Raw genomic sequence first — 23,684 nt, 5'->3', positions numbered from 1 at the left:
ATCTTTGAGTAAAAGGCAAAACATAAAATCATCATTTCATTGAGACAGCTGAGCAAATGTTGAAAGCAATTTGCAAATGAATCTAGATTCAAATGCTTCAGTAACTTGGCTATGACCAATTAAACTCCAGTGTGTTCCATTTCTAGGAGTTTTCACTTAACCAAGTTTCACTGACTTACATGTTTGCAAAAAATGACTGAGTCAAAAGTTTGAGGACTCATGGAAATGTAACTTAGAATCTGCAAGCATTTGTATTCACTTTGAGAGCATTTGGAGACACAACTAATTTGGAACCAGAATCAAAACCATCTATTTTACCTGACTGGTCACAACTAATCAACATAACTCAAGTATCAAATACTAAACACAGAGGCTGCAAGCAATCAAGACAGAATTAAAAAGTTTCAAATACTTTGACACAACATATACATTTGAGGAAACTGTAATGGGCTGTTAGAAAGCCTGTGAGAGGGAAGCAAGTCTAGATTTGCTGAATTCAGTGTTAGCTGTGAATTATTTACTCAAACCTAATATATACATATGGTTAAATAACATTATTTACATAAACTAAACAAGAACTATTTTAATGAGCAATTTTGTGATCTAATAAATCTCTCATTTGCTTCTGAACAATTAACATAAGCCAATATATGGAACATAGACAGATGGTGAAACCCCTATTAATAACTGAACGGTGAACATGAAGTGTGTTTTTACCTTGGCATTCATAGCCTCTTTCTTCATAGCCGGCATTACACAAACACTTTCCTATGGGCACTAGCCATTCGCCTTCTGTACTGCAATACATCTTGGGTGGATCTTCCTCCTTGGAGTGATTGACACAAGAACCTTGCACTTCCACCAATGACTGTGAGTCCATAGGTACTGTATCTGGAAACATGGCCAGGTTTTTTACAGTGAAAGGGCACTTCTTGAAGTACACTCTCACTGATACTAAGGCAACACATGCACCCACATCTTGAAAAGCCAGGTAAAAACCTTTCCTGGTGACAGGTCCCACCTCACGAACTTCTGTATTGAGCTTGAGAATTCGATCCCCAAGATCCATTTGAGTGAAGCTCTCATCAGCTGCAATGGTGTCAATCTTTGTAAACTGATGTTCTCTGAACTTGACCGAATGGTCATCATCAGACTCCATATAATAGAGATTGAAGGTCTCTTTGCAAGTGCCCAGAACCAGAGGAATGCTATTACAGTCCCTCAAGGTAAACTTGAGCTCCACATAGATTTTCTGAGCTGAGTTGCGTGGAATCCAGTTTGTTCTCAGCCAGTTGTTCTGACTGTGATCCATAACATTGCATACCTGGTAAGTTCTGATTGGTGTATAATGTTCATCAACTCCACTAATCTCTTCCCACTGAAAAAAAAAAAGAAAAAAAATATATTAAGTATATTGATTATGTCAACAGCAATAGTAATTCCATTTAGAGCTTCACATTATGATTAAACAATATAATGAAGGGCCTGACTCACTTTAGAAAATGTCCCTGCTTTACCTAGAAATATGATGGGAAAACCTGGTCAAATGTACACTTCCTGTTCCCATGAATATATTAAGCATATATAGCAGTTACCATTAAGTAGTCAACATTTATCAAGTTACCACAAAGTTTACAAGAAAATTGATAGTTATTTCCCTATACTTAGAAGTGATAACTGTTAAATGTTGACTTTTTAAACGAGAGAGACAAGGAGGGTGAGGTAAAAAAAATTTATTGGACCAACTTCTGTTGGTGAAAAAGAGATGCTTTTAAGCTACACAGAGCTCTTCTTCGGGTCTGGGAAAGGTAATGGGAGTGTCACAGCTAAATACAAGGTGGAAAAGATTGTGAAGGAATTAGTACACATTGCAAGAGTGAAGTCTTCACCATTCAAAGTGAAGTCAACAATTAACACCTCTGCAATCATAGGATAAAGGAGAGTTAGTGGGCTACAGATTGCTGTAAGGAGACATAAAAACAGCATCTCCATTGAGTCCATGATTTTTAGTGTCTAGCAAAGTTCCCCATCTCATCTTTTGAAGTTGTTTTGGAGATTTCCTTTGAGGAGAAGAACTGAGAGGTCAGATATGGAGTGATTGTTTTATGAGAAGTGTTTGCCCACTGGTGTTTTTGTCTTTTACAATTTTTCTGTGTGAGTTCATTCGAGAGTATAGTGATTGTCTGCCTTCATCCACACAGTTGTTATTGGGGCATTTGATACACCGGATGAGGTACATCACATGTTAAAAAGACATAACTGGTTACCATATAAGACATTAAGACAAAAGCTTATGCCCAAATAAATCTGTTAGCCTTTAAGGTGCCACCAGACTCTTTATTGTTTTTGTGAATACAGACTAACATGGCTACCCCCTGATACTTTTTAAGGCTCATCACTGTGTATATCCTCATACTTAGATACTCTAAACAGTTGAAAAAGTCTGTTACCAGGTTTAAACAGGCATCTCAAGAGAAATTCATGGTCTGTCATTGGCCACTCTTGGAATTCAATTAGTTCATAATGAAATTTTAGGACTTTAACGGTTTCTTTAGATGTCTCTCACTAGAAAGCAACCTACTTCAGAGATTGCCGTTTAGTTCATCTGGTACCATGATCCAGTCCACTTTGGCTTTGCTACCACAATTACTAAAAAAATACCATTAGCTTACCTTGTATAGCATCCTGATTACTCAGGTCCTCCCAGTGCTAGATAGGATTTTACACCACACTCATCACAATGGTATCTTATAAATATGGTCCCATCTTATAAATATTTTTGGATATTTTATCTGACAAATTTATGTGTTTTTCCCATTTGCAAAAAAAATCATGAACCAGTCCCAATTTCTGCCTCCATATTGTTAAACACAAATATTGCAGGTTACTTTACAGAGGAAAAAAAATCACCCAGGGGGTGGTTACTTCAAGTACTCTCCATTAGGCCAGGTCTCCACTACAAACATATATCAGTATAAGTAGTACATCTCTCAAGGGTGTGAAAAACCCACCCACCTGAGCGACACAGTTATATTAACCTAACCCCTGGTGTAGACATCACTATGTCAATGGGAAGGTTTATCCCATCAACATAGTTATCGCTTCTCTTGGAGATGGATTAACTGCACCGGTGGGAGTCGCTCTCTCATCAGTGGAGTAGTATCTTCACTGAAGCACTACAGTGGTGCAGCTGCACAGGGCAGCCCTCCCGCTGCAGCATTTTAAGTGTAGACCTGCCCAAGGTCACTCAGCATGTGTGATGGACTCTTAAGTCACACTAAGCTTTCTGCTCCTGGAATGGATGACTATAGCAATGTTTTGAACAACAGCAAATGGTGAATAGCTCTTATTGGTATATTAATACTGTTGTTTGCAAATGACTATGAACATGCGACTATAGTATCCATTCCACCAAAACGTTAAGCAAACAAGAATTTGGACATGCAAATGTTCACAGGTATTGAATAATAAGGAGCATAAACAGGACTGAACTTTACAGATATTTGTTTGAATTCTTCAGCATTGCTAATCATCTTTTTGTTTCAATACGGAACAAGCTCTAGTACATCAACACCAACATCAGGCTGCTGCCATGCAGCATGCACTTCACGCATTATTAGTCACCATGAATGGGTTCTTGATTGCTAGCAATTTCAGAATATCCATCAACCCAAGAATGGAGCCTGACTTATGTGAAAGACTCAGATGACTAATATTTTAAATTAAAACAAAACAGAAAATAAGACAGACAAAATACACCCAACCCTGAGACTTATAAAATACCTGTTACAACTCCCAAACCTATTCTTATAGCTTTAAACGGGACTACATGTACACACAGAAATACAACTGCTATCATACGGAAGTCTGGCTGGTTTTAGCTGTTACAGAAATTCTCACACCTCATTGTCACTCTTAGAGATACACACAACACATTCAAAAATGCAAACCCTATGTCACACTAGCAACCTGATATAATATAGCTAGGGAGTTCTCAGCCCTAAAACAGAGCTCCTGCATGGTACAAATTTTCGAATGTGTGAAGTAGATGGAAGTAAATATTTTCAGAGGGACCACAACTATTCTTCAGGACAGATCAGAATTTTTTCCAAAGAAGTGCCTTCCTCTGTGCACTGACATCAATTCTGATTCTGATCAGCATTCATCTGATACAACATCTGCCATCCAATGATCTCAAAGTAGTCCATGGTAAACATTAACTTATTAAGATTCACAAATAGGGTTGCCAGTCATATGGTTTTTGAGTGAGGGTCGGGAGAGCAAGTGATGGAGGGAGGGAGATGTAGTGAGGGGACGGGGCCTTGGAGAAGGATTCGAGGAGGTGGGGCTTCGGAGAAGGGGCAGAGCGGGTGTTCAGTTTTGTGCGATTAGAAAGTTGGCAACCCTACTTACAAAACTCCTGTGAGACAGGGAAGTATTATCAACACTTTGCAGATGGTTAAACAGTCCCAGAAGGGTCTACTGACCTCTCAGAAGTCACATCACAAGTCAGCGACCTAGTGAAGAATAAAACCCTGAAATTGTTAATCCCAGCTTCCAGTTTGATTGAGCAGCATTCCAGGTCTTCTAAGGGCCTGTCTACATGAAAACGTGGCATGGGCTTAATTTAAGATATAAGACACTACTAAACCAAAATAAGTGTCCACATCGGGATTTGCACTGGATTGACTACATCGGTTTAAAAGCAGATTTAAATTAAACCAATGCAACTTCTATATATGGACAAAGACTCAAAGGAAAATATTATTTAGATGTTAATCATCAAGTCTTGCACTTTAACTATGAAATGTAGGATTTCCAGAACAAATAAGGTCAATTATTGAAGTCTCTCAAGATTAAATTAGATGGAATTAAAAATAACAGTTACTAACCTCTATAGTAACTGGAGTTCTTCGAGATGTGTGGTCCCTATCTATATTCTTCTCTGGCCTTGTCATGCACTCCAAATGCCTGAGAGAGGGTAATTTTTGCTAGGAGCATCCATTGGTCCACTACTGCACTCTTCCTTCCTCTACTTGTGCTCTGGACCAAGGGCATAAAGAGCAGTGAAGAGCAACCATTTCTCCAGTTCTTTCTCTACCACAAATCATGAGTGAAGGACTAAGACACAGGAGGAGGAGTGCTCAGATAGTGGAATACAGGTAGGGAGAACACATCTCAAAGAACTCTAGTTACTGTACAAGATAAGTAACTTCTTTTTCTTCTTCAGGTGATGGTCCCTATGCATATTGCACAATGAGTGACTGACTAGCAATACCCACTGAGTAGGAGGGTGTGATGCCCTAGGTTGATTGCAGCTCTCATGGGTCCAGTGAAAAAAAAATTCTGGATAGCAGACTGGGAAGGAAGAGTGTTGTGCTTGTTTCTGTGCACCTCTGCCACTTTTGTGGCAGTTCATACCCCCTTTGTAGGCTTGTGATACTTGTGAGACTGCCTGTGACACTTCTTCTGTGTCACCATATATATCCCCAAGGAGCAGAGGGTCACCTTTGAGTGTTTAATTTAGTCTTTTCACTAAATAAGCTATTTCCATCAAGTCCTCCACAGGGGATTGAACTTCCCTGGAGCATCCTGAGGAATGAAGTCAGGATTTGCCCACCATAACAATGCAATCACCATTGATCTTGAGGCTGTCATACCCTATAGGGATGTTCTAGCCACCAGTCTACCCTCCTTGATAAAGGCTTGAAATTGTTCTTTATCTTTGCCTCTGAATTCTGAAATCTTACAGTAGTTCACAAAATCATACTTTTACAGCAAGGCCTTGTGAGGAGGTCGAAATGTTTGGCGTCTTCATCTGAGAGGGTGGACCTTGGGAGCTGTTGTCCACCCCTTTCACTGGCAACTTGAACCACCAAAAAAAATGCGGAGCAGGATGAGTGAACAAAAATTCTGCTCCCTTGGCTTTACCAATTCAGGATATTACATGGACGGCTCCTATGGTGCCCATTAAGACCAATGAGAAGGATCCAGCATTGGTTAAAGTGGTCCCAAAGAAATAGGTTTCCAACAGGCCCAAGGGGGTACCCCATCTTCTAAGGTCAAGGTAGGTCCCAAGGGATTATAGATCCCCTCCCTGGACTCACATGTCTCAGTGGAGGTGATATTGGTCCCTCCCAATGCCAGATTCACCCAAAAATGAAAATGTAGGTTCAGTCTGTAATGGTGGTGACATCAGGACCATTGATGCAGAAATGCCAGAACTGGCAGAAGCAGGATTGAATTCCGTCACAGTGTTCATGGATCGATGGTGTCAGCATCTCCCTTGTAGTAAGGACCAGATCTGATAGGAGGGGAAATTCTGGATCCTGACGGATGACATCATACTGAGCAGCGTATCTACCCCCATTCAGAGAGAGAGAGAGAGAGAGAGAGAACGAGCACGAGCGCACCAGCCCTTGGAAGCTGATGTCTGCTTATGCAAGCATGTGGTTCTTGGTGCTTGTACTTTGTCACTACCAATGGTTGTCCTGGCCTTGGCTCACGTCTCTCTGTGCTCAGTTCCAAAGGTCCCATTCCTGTTGACAGTGCCAATATAGAGGCACTCAGACTTCGGAGCCTGCAGGTCAGTATAGTGACCCTTATGGACTCTTGATCCTTGCAGAACTGGGCACAGAGTCACTTGACTTGGAAGGTGATGGGGAAGAAGTCCTCCACTTAGAGGTGGATCCAGGGGTGAGAGGGAGGGGATTTCTCTTTAGGATTTTGAGAGGGCTTTCTACCCTTATGGTGAGCCTGGGAGAAGGAGTCTTTGGCTGTACCCTTGCTTGCCCCATGTCAGAAGTGGTAGTGTTGGTGGCTCACTCCTCAATACCTCTGCCCAGTGTACGGCGGGTGGAAGGGAGGTCTGCCCTGCCCAGATCAGACTGGAGGCCTCATGGCACCCTCCCTGAGATGTTCCCTATGTCTGAACTCTTGTGCTTTCCAGGTTTGGCTGGGAAAAGAGCAGGAGATAGTACAGTTAGTGGACATATGAGCTTCTCTGGGGCAGTATAGGCAGCTCTAATAGTTGTTGCTAAACCAGGAAGCATCACGGGCAGGAGATTCAGCTCTTGAAGCAAGAATCATGAATATAACCTGTGTCCCATACAGAGGAGAGGAAGCTTGGAAGGAAGGGTTCCCAAAACCTTTAACTAAACTAACTCCTAAAAACTAAGAACTAACCACAAATATTTATATTTACAATATTTATGGATTAGAAGTTGAAGGACCAGTCTGTGGACACTGGAGGATTCCATCTCAGACCACACAGAGGTAGAAAGGAACTGGAGAGGCAGGCAGTCCACACCACTTCTAATACCCTCCATCTGGAGCACAAGGAGAGGAAGGGCACAGGTGCAGACCAATGGACATTGTCAGCAAAAATCTTCTGGACTCAGATGCATGGAGCACATAAATAGCCACAGAGGAATACACACAAGGATCAGCACTTGAAAAACAGATATTTTATCTGGAAATTTAAAGTAATTCACAATGATTTACAACTGATTTATTTACCATTGTATTAATGCATCAATATATACATTAATATACTTACACTTCCTACGGTAGATACACACAAAAATAATAACTATTTGCAGAATCAGAATTGCTCAATAGACAATGCAATTTTATTTCAGTAACTTCACTGAAGTTTCATACATCCACTAACCCAACAACTTTCTAAGCTGCTAAGTTTACACAAACACTTGAATGTAGGTGTATTAATTGCATGATAAAGCAAATAGCATGACTATCTTCTCCACAGATGATTGCAAAGAGTAATTATCACTTCATTAATTTGTAATGAAGACTAAATTGCATGTAAATGATTGCAGATCGCCATTTCAGTCCAAGTGTTCCAACGGGAAGACTCCAAATACTGTGGTACTTCTGAATAAAGAGCCCAATCCTGCTTCCGTTGAAGTTAACAGAACGTTTGTCTTTGACTTCAGTAGATACATGATTGGGTCCAAAAAAGCAGTGTTATGAGTAAATTACACTCTTCATGCAAGAGACAAGGTGGGTGAGGTAATATCTTTTATTGGACCAACACGTGTTGGTGAGAGGGAGTTCTATGCTTTCGAACTCCATAGAACTCTTCTTCAGTTCCGTGCAGCTTGGAATCTTGTCTCTTTCACCAACAGTAGCTGGTCCAATAAAAGGTATTACCCCACCCACTTTGTCTCACTCATATCTTGGGACCAAAATGGCTACAACAACTTTTCATGCAATACATTTTTTTTCAAAACAACGTAGTGGCCAACTTCATATGATAAAATTGATGTATCAGCCCCCCCAAAAAAACATGAGAGTATCTTAAAATCATTATAGATTTTATTAATACAATACAATAATAATAATAGATAATAAGTTGGAGATCCAAAATACAATTGTACAAATTAGCAATACTGAGTAAATAAAACAGCTGTTCTCAGTGCGGATTTTACTGACTTAAGTGAAGGATAGCACGGACACATTTGCTATGACATCTAATCCTATGAAGGCATAAATGCATAATTTATGTGGGCCTTTTTGATCAATCATATCCTACGGGACTTCTCATGCACAAGATTGCTCTGAACATGGCTAATCCCAAGGCCCCATGTTGTTTGACTGTTGCTAAGTGCTACATTCATGCCCTACTTCATACCATCAGAAAAGTGAACAAGCGAGCTCTCTTTAACGTAAAGGTCACTGAGATATAAACCATCACCCTCCCTCCAGAATGGCAGTTGTAGTACTCCCTTTATGATGTACTTGAGCTCTGTTGGTATAGAAACAGATCAGATAATGCTCAAATAATTCTAGGTCTCCTAAAATGCAGCACCTTTGGTTGGCACCAGCACATTTACTTCTATTTTTTATCATTATGTTGTTAACAGATAAAACAAATAGTCACTTGAACCTTTAATTGCAGTAAATGGATACTTTAGCTTGGTAGGGAGAGGTAAATGCCACTGGAATATTTTCTGATTACAGATCTTGTTAGAGGCTAAGTATCAAAGGGGAAAAAAACACCTTATTTCAGAGCATCATTACACAGTCAATGTAACTTTACGTGTAATGATTTACGGACTGAAATCACAGTACAAGACAGAAAGCTTAGTAGAGGGAAAGAAAAAAATAAAGACGACTAAACATGAGATAAAGTTGCTTTCAGCTGAGATTTGAAAATAGAGCATAAAAAGTGTAGAGATACAGGAGGGCTGTTCCAGATAACAGGAACTGCAGTAGGGAAGGCGGTCAGTGTAGTAGTTAGATTTTGAAAAGGGCCAGCGATAAAGTGGAGAAAAGATTAGAAAGACAAAATGAAAAAAAAAGTATGGAATGCTTTTCAAAGAAAAGGACATTTTTGAACTGGACCCAGAAATGCCAGTAAATGCAGAACCCAGTGGAGTTATTTGAGAACTGCAATGAGGAGATCACAGTTCTTTGTGTATGTGAAATAGAGGGCAGCATTCTGACTATGCATGAGCCTGGACAGCTGGGACCTCAAGATGTCACAGAGAAGGAAAATGCAATAGCCAATATGAGCGAGGACCATGGCACAGATGAGTATCTAGGCCGAGGTGGGCAAACTACGGCCCATGGGCCAGATTTGGCACCTCAAGGCTTTGGATCCGGCCCATGGAATTGCTCCCGTGGCACCGCGGGCCCTGCGCCACTCTCAGCAGTGGCTGGCACCACGTCCCAGGGTCCCCGGGCCCTTGCCTCCAGGCACTGCCCCCCACCTCCACAGCTCCCATTGGGCAGAAACAGGGAACCATGGCCAATGGGAGCTTTGGGGGAGGTACCTGGAGGTGCAGCAAGGGCAGCACATGCGGAGCCCTCCGCCCCACCTCTCCCAAGGGCCACAGCGCTTCCTGGAGCAGCGCGGGGCCAGAGACAGGGCAGGCATGCAGGGAGCCTGCCTTGGCCCCAGTGAATGCCGCTGCCACTCTGGAGCCTGAACCCCTACTGCACCCGCCCCTCAATTCCCTGCCCTAAGCCCCTTGCCTGCACTGTGCACCCCTCCTGCACCCCAGCTCCCTGCCTCAAGCCCCCTCATACACTCTGCACCCCAACCCCCTACCTGAGCCCCTGTTGCACCCTGCACCTCTGTGCAGTCCAACCCCCTGCCCTGAACCCCTTCCCAAACTGTGCACCCCTCCTGCACCCCAACCCCCTGCCCTCAGCCCCTTCATACACTTCTCACCCCTCCTCTGCCCCAATCTCTTGCTCTGAGCCCCTTCCGGCACACCACACCCCCTCCCACACCTCACATGCCCTCCCGCATCCCAACCTCCTATCTCAGCCCTGCATACAATTTCCTCACCCAGATGTGGCCCTCGGCTCAAAAAATTTGCCCACCCCTGATCTAGGCAGAAGTGGTGGTAAAGCAGTTGCATAGATAGGCAATGATGTGGCAGAAACATGAGATGAAGAAGAAGAAAAGTTCAGGTTCACGGCAGATAGTTACAGACTGAGGCAAACAGGAAGTCTGAGTTCAGGAAAAAACTGGAGCAGACAGAGCTATGTTTGAAGATAACTTTGAACATGTTTTGTTGAAAGAAGGAGAGCGCCACGCATTTACCTCATCAAGGTAATCAGGAAAAGTAGATAGAGAGAAGTAATTAAAATGTGTCCAGAGATGTTTACAACTAAGTACCATTAGCATAAAGAGGCCAAATGACAGGAATTTATCAACCGGATAGAAAGACCACTCAAACTTTGGCTCTTCCCAGCTGTCCAAAATGAGATATTTTTGGAGTATTCCAGTCTGAAATTATATAAATTTCAGATGATCCCAGTGTCCAACCCAGAGTAACTTCATTCTCCTCAATGGAGTTACCCTGCATTTACACTGGTGTAACTCAGGAGAGAATCTGGTCCATACTACATTACTCCTAGAATCTGTCCCGATTGGTTTCAGATTGTAGCATTGTTTGCAATACTCTGCTATTGCATCACCATTACCGTAAGTGAGCAACAACCCATTAAACAATCTGACTGAGATTTTCAAAGGCACCAAAGGGATCAGGCGCCTAATTCCCACTGAAATTCAATAGGAATCACAGGTTTAGCTCCTTTGGGTTTCTTTGACAGTCTGAGGCACTAGGTTGAACAATATATTTTTACAAGTTTATTTTATATTTGTTACAAAATGTGATATTTGATGTGATTTGACATACACACTGCTCACAATTACTCTCAACTATTCCCCATGTTTAGACTACTGTTTTTTGTAATGATTGGCAGTTAAAAGATATATAAATGAACACATCTGACACACAGTGCTTTACCTTCCTAGAAAACATGCCAAGAACATGTTGCTGAGAAAAATCAAGTGAAAACAACCCATTGGAAGCAAAAATACTGGAGGCACATGAAGATTGCTTCATGCCCTGACAAGCCCCAGACATGCTGGACAGAAGGGGAAAATCACCACTTAATTGCAAATAAAAAAATATTTTTTGTCTGATATTCTTGTTGTCAGCCTAATTGACTTGTGCCCCCTGTGAGCAACTCACACAGGCAATAGCAGCACCACCACCGAGCTCCTAACAGAGGCAACAGAATTTGATAATGTTCAAAATTGTCATAACTCTCAGTCTAGTGGTTTTCTCCATGGTATTCAGTAAAATTTTGAAGCAAAGAAGAAAAAACATCTTTAGTACATATATCTGAGAGATGGATATATACACATCTTTATACTATTTTTTCAACCTTCTATTTATTCAATGAATTTCTCTTCTAAACAATATCACTGCAGTGAGAATCTCAGATTTCAGATAGTGTGTATGTGAACACTAACATTTTACTAACTGAATACAAAGGGACTGATAATATCATTCTTTGCTTGGTTGCCAAGCAATTACACTAACAAAAGGTAAACAAAAAAGAAGGGAACGTATTAACACACAGCTCAGCTTCGGTGCCTACATACTACAAAATTAGTGTAGGCAATGGGTGGGTTTTATTTATTTATTACTGTATAATCCTGTTCTGGCTAACATTTTAAACTTAAGTGTCTAAAGTTCGGTATCTATGACCACATTTCAGCATCTAAGTGGCCTAATGTTCAGAAGTCCTGAGCATCCTTGGCGTAATACAGTTCCTAGAGATAGAGATCACCTGTCAACAATAATGGACAACAAGCACAGTAATTCATAATAATTTGCATTATATTAGATCTGGTTGGAAAATGGGTATATTTCTTGGTAGAAAATTTTCCAAGAATTTCAAAGAATTGGATTTCAACCATAAAGTTGGACCAGAACACTCAAAATTACCTGCAGAAAGCAGATAGTTTGTGTGAAAAAAATTGTTTTGTCAAAAAAACAATATTCCATCAAAAACTGTTTGAATGGCATTTTTTTACCAGTTCTATATTATACCCTTAACAAGTAGTTCATAGAAATTAATTTGCATCACTAATCGATAGCAAGTCCATTGAACTTCACTGCTTTTTGAGTATAAAGAAATTCAGTCAACCAGTGTTTTCTTAACCAAGCTTGATTCTACCGAGCTCCTACCCAAATTGTAAGAGTAAACAAATTATTTGGTAAAGTTAAAGCTGAGCATTACGTAACTATTATAGTGTGCCCTTTGTTAGTTATCTATTAATCCTCAGTCTCACATAAGCCCTTACATCATTGGTATAAACCTGAAACTAACCTAAGGCCCTTAATCTGACTCCCTAAGGGAGCTGTGCCATTAACTTTATTAGTAACATGAAGAGACCTCTGGAAGAGACCTCTTCCTGCTATGAGGCTTCCAAATCAAAGACAGGAAAATAAATAAACAAACCTCCTACTAGCCAAACAATGATCATTACAGCCATCAGAGGAAAAGTCCTTCTTTCTTTTTAGCTAAAATTTTGTGACACTGTCAAATTATTTCAGGTAATTTTCTGCCTTTTTCCTCCTTAATTAGCTAAAAATATAATTGGTGGTATTAAATATCTTATCTGCTGTATATCATTGCAACATAAGGCACCAGTCCCAAAAACCTTATGCTCCCAAATATTCAGCACTCACTCAAGTACCGTAGTCTGGTTAATTTTAACTGGACCACCCTTGTGAGAAAGACAATTTTTGTGAGTTATGGTTTTGGAGGATCAGAACCTTAACTTCTGTCTCCATATGATATGGGAAATACACTAATACTTCTATTTAATTTCTACTTTCCAGTCTGTTAAATACTTTAAATTATTTGCATGGTTTTTTAACAGCATTTTTAGAAAGAGCATTGAAAACATTCAAGATAAAAAGGAATAACTAGGTGCCTTTTTGTTTTTAAGATGATAGTTTTCTAGAGAATGTCTTATACTGTAGTGCTAAACTTTGGCAAATACTGATCAGTACAGAAAGTATCATGATACCACATTTCCAGTATCTTTTCTCTCATTTCATCATTCAGCTTCACAACATGCGGAACAGAGCAAGAGAAAGAAATGATAAGGTAAATATGGTTTGGTGATTGTGTGAATGGCAAAACATTACATGTAGAAAGCCTTGGAGAATGGTAACGGAGGATTTTATAGGGGAGGGGGGCAAAAAGTAACATGTAAGTTGGAAAGAGAGTCTGGAACTGCTCCAGTGTACATTGTGATATAGTGTGAGACGGGGCTGTGATGGTGGCAGACCAGGTGCCAGCTCATGCCAAGGTCCCAGGCCACACTGAACACTTACAAATGAATAGCAGGAAACTAGTCTTGCTTACATGTGTGTTAGCATTGTCAGAATAGATATTAAAGTTAAGTTAATAAGAATATGTATAGAGTTTATGAAATGCTTGTTAGGGAGCTGCATGTAGTGATCCCACATATATTTACCTCTGTGGCTCCTGGTATAAAATTATGTTAAGTGTTTGTATTGTAAACCTCTGTAATTGTGTAACCACCCCCCCCCAAAAAATAAAGCAGCATTAATCAAGGTAAAGTGCCCATCCTGCATACAAGATGGCCCACTGAAGACAGAGGCCCTGTTGATTGCATTCCTCACTCCCTCCTGGAGACCTATGCATCAACGCATCCCATCACTTTGGACTCTGGGGTGAAGGGGATAAAAATCCCTGACAAGGAGAAACTGGATCTCTCTCTCTCTCTTTTTGACATTTGGACTCTCACAGGGCTGGACCTATGAAACTGAAGCAGAGATCCCCAGGATCAATCTGGGTTAGCCCTAAGACATTCAGAACTGACAGATTACTACAACTCTGTCACCTTCGGAACCACAGACTGTAATTCAATTGTGTGTATATGTTGCCTGCTTCATCCTGTAAATAACTCATTTCTTTTCCTAGTTAATTAATCCTTAATTCCTTTACTATAGGATTGGCTACAAGCATTGTTACCTTTAGTGTGATACTGGAGGTATAAACTGACCTGAGGTAAGTGACTGGTCTCTTGGGACTGGGAACAACATGAATCTTTTGTGATCTTTAGTGTATAGCAACCAGCTGTCACTTAGTCCAGCTTGCTTGGGTGGCAAGATCGAATGAAATGCCCAAGGGGACTATCTGTGACTCCATGGTAAGACTGTTATAGTGCTTCAGGAGTTCACGCTTGTTACAGGGCTGATGAAATCTAATTATAGAACGTTCTATCAGTTTGGGATGTCTGCCCTGCTTTTTGACAGTCTGCCCTGAGGTTGATACTCATAGTTATGATCCACTCCAGACAGTATGACAGGGGCATAAAAGAGTTCAAACATAAATGGAAAATGGAATCTTTTCATATATTGGCTATAAGAAAATAATGAGTGGAACCAAGAATTGTGAATACCTGAGATTAAAGAAAACCCTATTTCTGACTAATATAATGGAAAAATATTCCAAATCAGATGATCAATATATAAACATTGTCCTCATGATGTTGCTAAAGTCACTGAGGCTGAGTCTCAAAATATCTATCAGCTGAGACCAGTGGCTACACTACCAAATTTGGAAGGTTTAACTATTCTTTCATTCATTTTCTCTGTAGTTGGTGTTCAAGAGCCAAAGAAAATTACTTAGCAGGGCTGGATTTTCTGTTTTCCTTCTCTAGCTTGAAAAAAAAATCTATTTCATTCAGAAAAGGAGGGAGATGCATTCCAGTACTTTTCCCATTAAAATATATATACACACAAAAATCAGCACCCTGATGAAATACACAAATCCATACAGATCCTCATGTGCCTTTCTAAAGCCTTTTTTAATAGACTGCATTTTCTTACTCACTAGATACACAGTGGAGATGAAATAGCATTACTTTTAACAAAAAAATTAAACAGAATAGAGAAGCCATTGCCACAGACCTTAGAGAAAGACATACTAGCACAAAACTAGTTACCACAGAATGCTGTTCTCAGATCCACATGGTGGACCTAGATTCCAGTTCTCTGTTCTCCCTCTTTGTACAGGCATCCCACTGAAGTTTCTAGGATTTTGGGGGAGGGAGGAAAGCAAAATGATAAGCATTAAGAAATTCCATGTGGCTCTAATAATAGAATTATATTCTTATTCTACACAAAAAAATACATTTGATCTTGACTAAGTAAAACCCTTTATCTGAGCCTCCAACAGAGGCATAGGAGAGGATTCTAATACAGTAGGATACAGATACAAAATATCCAAGTATTAGTCTTAGTTAGCAAAACACCAGCCCAACCAACAAGCTTTTACCAAACAAAGACATCTCCAGATTTGCCAGTACGTATCAGAAACAGAAATGGGCCAAAACAGAAAACCCCTGTCCAAGACTGCCTCCCTCAAGCTTTCTATGTTCTGGTAAGACAGGATGCAAACTGAACTACTTCCAATTTTGGTGAGGGTTTTCTCAAAAACCAAATGCTGGCAGCAAACTTTTCTGAAGAAAAAGCAATTCCATTTTTGCCTGTGTCTTAACAGAACGTGCTCAGATAAATGTTTGCCTTCTGTATATAGCAGTATGTTGAAAACGGTCCACGAAAATGCTCTCTATCTAAAGTATAACTGATAGAATAAAATGCACTGCCACAATTGAAACATCCATTTTCAATTAAACAGACCTAGCTAAGACAGAGAATAGCAATTAAGGATTTAACACAAATTAACCTAAATTCTGAATATCCTCCTACTACACTGGAGGAAAAATAGACCGAGATGTTGAAGTCTGTTTCTTTCACTTTTAGCTTAAGGGAATGTGAAATTATCCAGATTGTGAAAAACAAAAAATAAGGGAACCCCTCCTTCCAGCTTCCAAAAAGTACACACATTATATAGACACATATACATAGGTTACATACATACATGCATACGAAAAAGAAAGATGGTGATATTAGACCAACATAAAGAATCCTTTATTTATCTTCATATGCTTTAGTTATCATTATTTTTGCATCTTTCCAGTTCAATGACTAGATACTTAATAGTCCATCTGTTCCCATCTCAAGATATTTGCCTTTTACACTCCTGAAAGCAACATTCACTAAATCATGAAACAAATAAATACAGCTCCACCAAAGAAACTGTCTGGACACTTAATTTTCTAATGTACGGGACTTAACAAGATTTCCAAATACACCATTTAGATGCCCAGTTCAGAATTAACGAAACAAAACAATATTTAAGGTTTTTTTCCTTTTAACTGTACTTCCTCAGAAACAGATTTCAATTTTTTTTAACAAGAGATTATTATTTTAAAAGTTTTTTTTATGTGTTCTATCACAATAATATCCTTGGTTGTCATCCCTTATGATTATCATGGTATGTAAAAAGAGCACCTTTCATCCTAAGGAGCTTTACAAACCAGATAAAGGACACTTCACTACCCCATAAAATGCAGCTACTTAAGGAGAAAAATCCAGCAGCTATTTGGCATAATGGGTACTTCGGTGAACAGAATTTTATCCAGGTTGGAACTTGTCAAGGCACTGAGCAGAACTATTCTAGGTCTGATGAAAAATTCCACTGGGTCCTTGAGTTTTCCACTTCATGTAAAAGATGACACTTCCATCTGTAGTACTCATAGCATGATGCTGGGCTCTTGATCAATACTTATTATTATATTTATTATTATTAAAATCTAGCTCTTAGAGCTTTTCCTTTTAATTATCTGATGATTTACTAATATAACTTTCTGAAAAAGACAGCCAAACAAGTCCTGATCTAGCTAAACCCTACTTATTTTACGAGATGACAACCTACCATGGAATGATTAAAAAATAACTATGATGTACAGGTTAGAGTCTGGGAATCAGTTCTAATCCTGACTATCATTTGCCTGATAGGTATCTTGACCCAAGTCAAATAACTCATCTGTACCTCAGCTTTCCCATCTGTAAAATAAGGCAAACCTTGTCATCAAAAGTGCCTTCCAAGGGCAAATTGTTATTTCACTTTTGTGTCCTAACCTGCAGCTCAGAATAAATAACTTATATCATGGTTAATTTCCACACAGTGTAACTTGCAAAGGCAAAGTCTATGGCTTAATTTGTCCCAGTTTTAGCAAACTGACACAGTCGAAATAGATTCCTACATAATCAGGAGTGTCAGGGGGAGATTACGGTTTTGTGGAGCTTCTGGGCCAGAGCAAGTGGGGGGCCCTCCCTACCCCATCTACCTGCAATCCTCCTTAACCACCCCCCATCTCCAGTGCTCATGCTAGGGAAGTGGAGTCGAGGCATGGGGCTTGTCCTGCTCTGCCCACCTGGTGTTCCTGCTGGGGAGCGGGGTCGAGGAGCAGCAGGAGCGCCAGGTGGGTAAAGCAGGTCAGGGTGCGGGGGTGCCCAGTGGCTAATCTGCTACTGCCTACATTTACGGATTAAAGAGATCATCATACCAGTTTACTGACCTAAAAAAATATAAATTTATCCTTTTATGTACCAAATACAGCTAAGAAAGAAAGAAAGCAAGTATGGGAAGAATATTTGAAAAGAAAAAGGCCACCATCATAATAAAAGGGGAAAATACTGGCAACATTGAAGCATTATGAAATTCATGTTTGGAAAATCTTTGCAGTCTTTGGCTTTCCTTTTGCCAGCACAAAAACGTGTTTACATCAAACTGCACAAGCAGGTGCATAATATATCATTTCCTTGGTACACTCTGTCTTTCGAAACAATATATTACTACACAATGGAATTTCCTATAGAAATCCCAATTCACTACATGTACTCCTATTGTCGTTTAACACGACACTGAAATTCAGTAGTTCTGTGCTGAATGAAACTGTAAAAAGCACCAGCTGGCTGAATTAGAAATGGCATTCTTCCAGGTTTTGAATGTCTTATTTATGTACAATGGAATTCTGCCAGGTGTTTAATATTTAAGGCTAATAAATATAATTGGCAGTACTACTTCACAAGGACAAGTAACAAAAATATGTACAAAATACTTCTCAAAGGAAAATTTGACTTGTACTTATTTCATGATTGAACTCAAAACAGGAGGAGAAGCTAAGTTTTATATTTTAAAAAAATCTAAACAATATTTGCTCGTTTTGTCAATGGAAAATGAATAGGAAAACTAGGCATCTTCATGCCAGCAGCTATAAACCCAGCAAAGCCTTCTGCCAGAATGCACCATGGATATATCATAAGAACGGCCATACCCAGTTAGACCAAAGGTCCATCTAGCCCAGTATCCTGTCGTCAGATAGTGGCCAATACCAAGTGCCCCAGAGGAAATAAACAGAACAGGTAATCACCAAGTGATCCATCCGCTGTCGCCTATTCCCAGCTTCTGACAAACAGAGGCTAGGGACACTACCTCTGTCCATCCTGCTAATAGCCATTGATGGACCTATCCTCCATGAATTTATTAATCATTTTTTGAACCCTGTTATAGTCTTAGCCTTCACAACATCCTCTGGCAAGGAGTTCCACAGGCTGACTGTGTGTTGTGTGAAAAAATACCTCCTTTTGTTTGTTTTAAAGAGGAATCATTGAGGATGGCAAAATGAGTAGCAAACTCAGGATATTAAGCAAAAGAAAATTTAGGAGGAACATCAATAAAAGTTTCCTATTACTGAGATTTAGAGCGCTACGACCTGTCTTTCAAAGGAACCGGTGTAACCCCATTATTTGGAATATTCAAACTATGGTCTGATCCTACAATTGACTCCATGAGGTGGGCCCCTGTTCCCACATGGAGTCCCTTGGATCTGACTCAATTGCAGGAATGAAGTGCTATGCTGGTAATATTCAAACTACTCCCAAATCATTTTAGAATAAACAGTAGGGAACAATTCTCCACTGTTAGGCAATGAAATAGGTGTCCCAATGGCTCTTTTCCATCTAGGATTCATCAAAACTCTCTCCCCTTCTTGCCAGCATGATCTAGGTGGAAAACTGATCCAGAAGTAAAAAAAACCTTAATTGAAAAGCTTCATTAGCTCTAAATAACTTCATATACGAATGACTGCATTTAAAAAACTGGTGGAAATGATATCTTTTTCTCCTTTGTAAAGTGTATTGAGATCTGCAGATTACAAGTGCTACAGAAGAACAGAAAGTATTTTTACTTCCCTATCCATTGAGGGCCATTTCCACCTCCCTAATATCAGATTTGTAGTTAACCTAATCATATCTGCCACAATGAGTTAGCAGGAATCAAACAACATTTGATCTGCTAACAAGGTGGCTTAAACACAGAATTCTGTCACTTTGTTATATTCCATTACAACAGGAAGGTAAATGCTGACTTTTTTTTATGGTAACCACTATGAGTGAAATGCTCTTTCCTGCAACAAACAAATCTCACACATGGAAAACAGTGTTTGTATCTCTATAGGCCATTCAAGCTTCATAGTGGCCAATAATTGATTTAAAAAAAAAAAATCACATAATGTAGGTTAGAGAGATTTCCAAAAGCAAGCTGAACCCTCTGTGGACCTGTGTGATGACAAACACAAAAGCAGAAAAAATAAACAAACAGGAACTGCGTTCACAGCAGAAAAAACAGTGACCAATGTAAACAGAAAGGAAGTATGGTTTTGTGTTTAAATCTTAAGATGCTGAAGGAAAGAAGATTTGAGTCTGAACCACTGACTTGACGTGCAACCCTTGACAAGGTATTTAATGCCATGCCTCAGTTTCCTCCTCTGTAAACTGATGACACCACTACTTACTCACCTCAAAGGCATATAGCGACATCTAATCAGTAATGCTTGTGGATCACTCTGAGGTACTTGGCTGGTGCTACAAAAGTCATACTAAGAAGACTAGCAAAAATATTAAAGTTTATTTATTTTCCTTATTCCACTCGCTTCACATTTTAAAATCTAGGAACCTCTTATGGTTTTGAAAAATAACCACACTTTGAAAGCAGAGCTGAGTCAGTATGCATAAGGCTGCATAAGTAAATATCCTTCTGTAAAGGCCCATTATTAATTTGTCAAATACTGGGTCAAAGGGGCAATGACAATTATATTTTCACTGTAAAGCTATGAAAATTATTTTTCCCCTCGATGGCTTAAGCAATTTGACAAAGTTAATTCTGTACATGTAAATTTCCAGTCATTTTAACTGCAAAATATGTTTTTCTTTCACATAGATGTCAAACCACAATTTTTCATATTTTGGGAAGAGGACTGGTTTTTTTTATATTTAGACTGAAAAAAAAAAACCACAATGGAATCTAGAAATCTTGGGGATAGTCTCCAGGTGTTTTATCAACTGGACTGCTAGCCACATTGCCCTTAACCTCTTGTAATGGTGTGGAAATCACCCCTGTACATGCAATTTCAGTCAGGCATGAAGCCACAGGTGAGCCCAGGGCCGGCGCTTCCATTTAGACCACCTAGGCGGTCATCTAGGGCGCCAGGATTTGGGGGGGCGGCATTTTGCCACCCTCGGCGGCAATTCGGCGGTGCGGGGGGGGGTCCTTCCATGCTCCGGGTCTTCGGCGGCAATTCTGCGGCAGGTCCTTCACTCGCTCCGGGACCCGCTGCTGAAGTGCCCCGAAGACCGGGAGCGCGGGAAGAATCTTTGCCTACGCAGGGCCGGCTCCGACCGGGAGTGCAGGAGGGCGGCAGGCAGCTTCGGTGGACCTCCCGCAGGCGTGCCTGCGGAGGGTCTGCTGGTCCCGCGGCTCCGGTACAGCATCCGCAGGCATGCCTGCGGGAGGTCCACAGGAGCCGTGGGACTGGCGAGCGGCCGTGCTTTGGGCAGTGAAATGGCTAGAGCCAGCCCTGCGCCTAGGGCACCAAAAACCCTGGTGCCGCTCCTGAGTGAGCCCTGCCACAGTTTCCCTTCATTCAGCTTATAAACAAGTCCAGACAGACATTTCTATCAAAGAAAACCCCCTTTGCAAAGGTTTTGATGATTAACAACAGTAATAAGCATAAGTATGACCTTACACAAATACATCCAGGGGCATTTGTCATCTCAGGCTCAGTCCAGCTAGCATTCCCTAGCTCCTTCTGCAGGATATTCTTCGTTCTTCACCTGGAAACAATCTCTCGTTCTAGGACTATTCACAATTACTTCTTTTTCAGCCTCCTTTAAGCAGTAGTCACCAGCACTCCTTTTCAGAACTGGGCTGTACTAATTGGTCCTGCAGTCTCACCTTAAGAAACTTCTTCCAGAGCTCTCCTTTCTGGAGCCGAGTTCTGTAAATCAGATGCACTTGTCCTTCTGAAGTAGGAGCCCTCAGCTTTCTTCTCTGGAGCTGAGTTTTGGGTTAACTAATTGTAGCCCTTTGCCAGCTTCTCCCTCAGCTGGCCACTTCTCTTTAGCCATCAGGCTTGTGGGTGCTCAGCAGGCCATGCTTCTCCTACTCATATTTCTTGGTGTCTGCCCTACATGAAGGAGGAGGCAGCCTTTATGCTGTTCCCCTTCTCCCAGTATCAGAGGGGTAGCTGTGTTAGTCTGGATCTGTAAAAAGCGACAAAGAGTCCTGAGGCACCTTATAGACTAACAGACGTATTGGAGCATAAGCTTCTGTGGGTGAATACCCACTTCACCAGATGCAAATGATGCATCTGACGAAGTGGGTATTCACCCATGAAAGCTTATGCTCTTCTCCCAGTTCATCTCAATTGGTTTGGGGAGAAGGGAATCTTGCCCTGCTCTCTCTGAAAGGCTCCTGGTTCTGGGCCCTTAAAAATAGTGATGGGATTTCCTTCCAGTACCACTCATTCCTGGGGCTGCTTCCTCTCTATCCATCTCCTCTGTAGGCTCTTAGAGATATAGCTGTCTGCTGGAACTTTCCAACCTTTGAAGGGCCATGCCACTAGCAGGCTGACCACTAGCCACTACTGCCCTTGAAGTGCAGACTGCCCCATCACTCCTCTCGTGGCCCCAAAATGCCACTCAATGACTGCTTTTAATATGCTGCATTATGCATATATGAGCAATTCATACTCAGTTTAATATCCTAATTTCTGAAATGTAAGCAAAGCTGTCCTAACCAGGATTTCAACAAGAACCTCCTCAAACCTAGACCTTCAACCAACTTTCAAGCGTCTCTCATACAGCAGTCTGAAAATCCACTACTTGGTGAGATGACATTCTCATTTCATTGTGTGATGAGTTATACACACAGAGCTGTGAAAAAAAGAGGAGAGTATGAGGCAAATATAGTTTCGTATGCAAGAAAGCAACACATAACAATAGGGTGAAGAGGCAGTTTTCAGGTCTCAATTATGTGTAATATAGGGTCCAATGTTACCAAATATAGCATTAATTTTTACCACAAAATGGTGACTCAGAACATCAGAAATCTTGCAAGAGCAGTTCTTATAACATCGCCTCCATTCAGTGCTTCATCTGTACCCTATCTGGAGGACAGGCCAGTTCCAGTTTTGTGTCCTATTCAGACCCCAAATCGTAAGGCCAGGTTCTTCTGGCTCAAACATCTACAGAGGGAGTGGATCATACAGAAGGCTAAAATTAGGCCAGCCGGATATATTTAAGAAAACCCCCGGATCAAAACCACAGATCTAAATACCACATTTTGTGTGTGTGGTTTTATTACCTACGTACAAGACAGGAAGACATCTGCATAAGTACAGGAACTCCTGACTTATAATTCTAGCTTTGAAATGGACAACATCCTCCTCATCTGAAAGTAATAATATTTACATTTCTATATCCCAGGGGTATTGTAGGGCTTGTGAAGTGCTTTGAATATCTAAAAAGGGTTAATTACCTTTATCATCACAGCTGCTGCTTTCGTTTGGAGACAAAATATGGAATTCTTATAATTAGATCTGAGAAGTCCTCCTTATAGAAATATTTTTAAATTGCAGACAATTCAGACTTTATTGACTTAAGCTTTACTTTTTTACCATAGCTAGCCCTGATATAGATGCATGGCATCTGCAGTTTTTGTGTTCATATATTCAAATTACCCAGTCTCTAGGTCTCACAGTAAAAAAAAAAAAATTAAGTTAAACTTTCACTGCTCTCAGTGAGACACTGATTACATACTGTGACAAGCTCAAAAACTGAAAACAACTTGGCACGGAAGATTTTTTTCACCAAACTGCAGCACTAAACATAAATGAAACCTTATTGGGAACATGTCTCTACAAGTGTGAGTGTGGTTGACTCTGTTCATGTGTTTGTGCCTGCATGCGAAAAAGAAGAAGAAATCAGACAAGGATTTCATTGTTTTATTTATTTTGATGAATTATGGCTCCATACATTAAAGTACAAGCAGCAGCAGAATATAATGACGCTTTCTCTTTGCCCACCAGTCAGACCCACTGTCTTCCATACGGCCCTGACAATGAC

At 40.5% G+C, this 23,684-nt stretch overlaps 1 protein-coding gene across 2 annotated transcripts in view; it reads right to left on the bottom strand.

The window, feature by feature from the left end:
* The window catches only part of EPHA3 (EPH receptor A3), a 339,305-nt gene that overhangs the window by 215,763 nt on the left and 99,858 nt on the right, over positions 1 to 23,684 (bottom strand). For both annotated transcript variants that reach the window (XM_032795093.2, XM_032795094.2), the window contains exon 3: positions 718 to 1,378. In XM_032795093.2, coding sequence (XP_032650984.1) covers positions 718 to 1,378 — 661 coding nt within the window. The remainder of the gene's footprint in view (positions 1 to 717; positions 1,379 to 23,684) is intronic.

Source organism: Chelonoidis abingdonii, chromosome 1, assembly GCF_003597395.2.
Source record: "Chelonoidis abingdonii isolate Lonesome George chromosome 1, CheloAbing_2.0, whole genome shotgun sequence".
Lineage (NCBI taxonomy): Eukaryota > Metazoa > Chordata > Testudines > Testudinidae > Chelonoidis > Chelonoidis abingdonii.
This window is presented reverse-complemented; position numbering and strand designations above follow the sequence as displayed.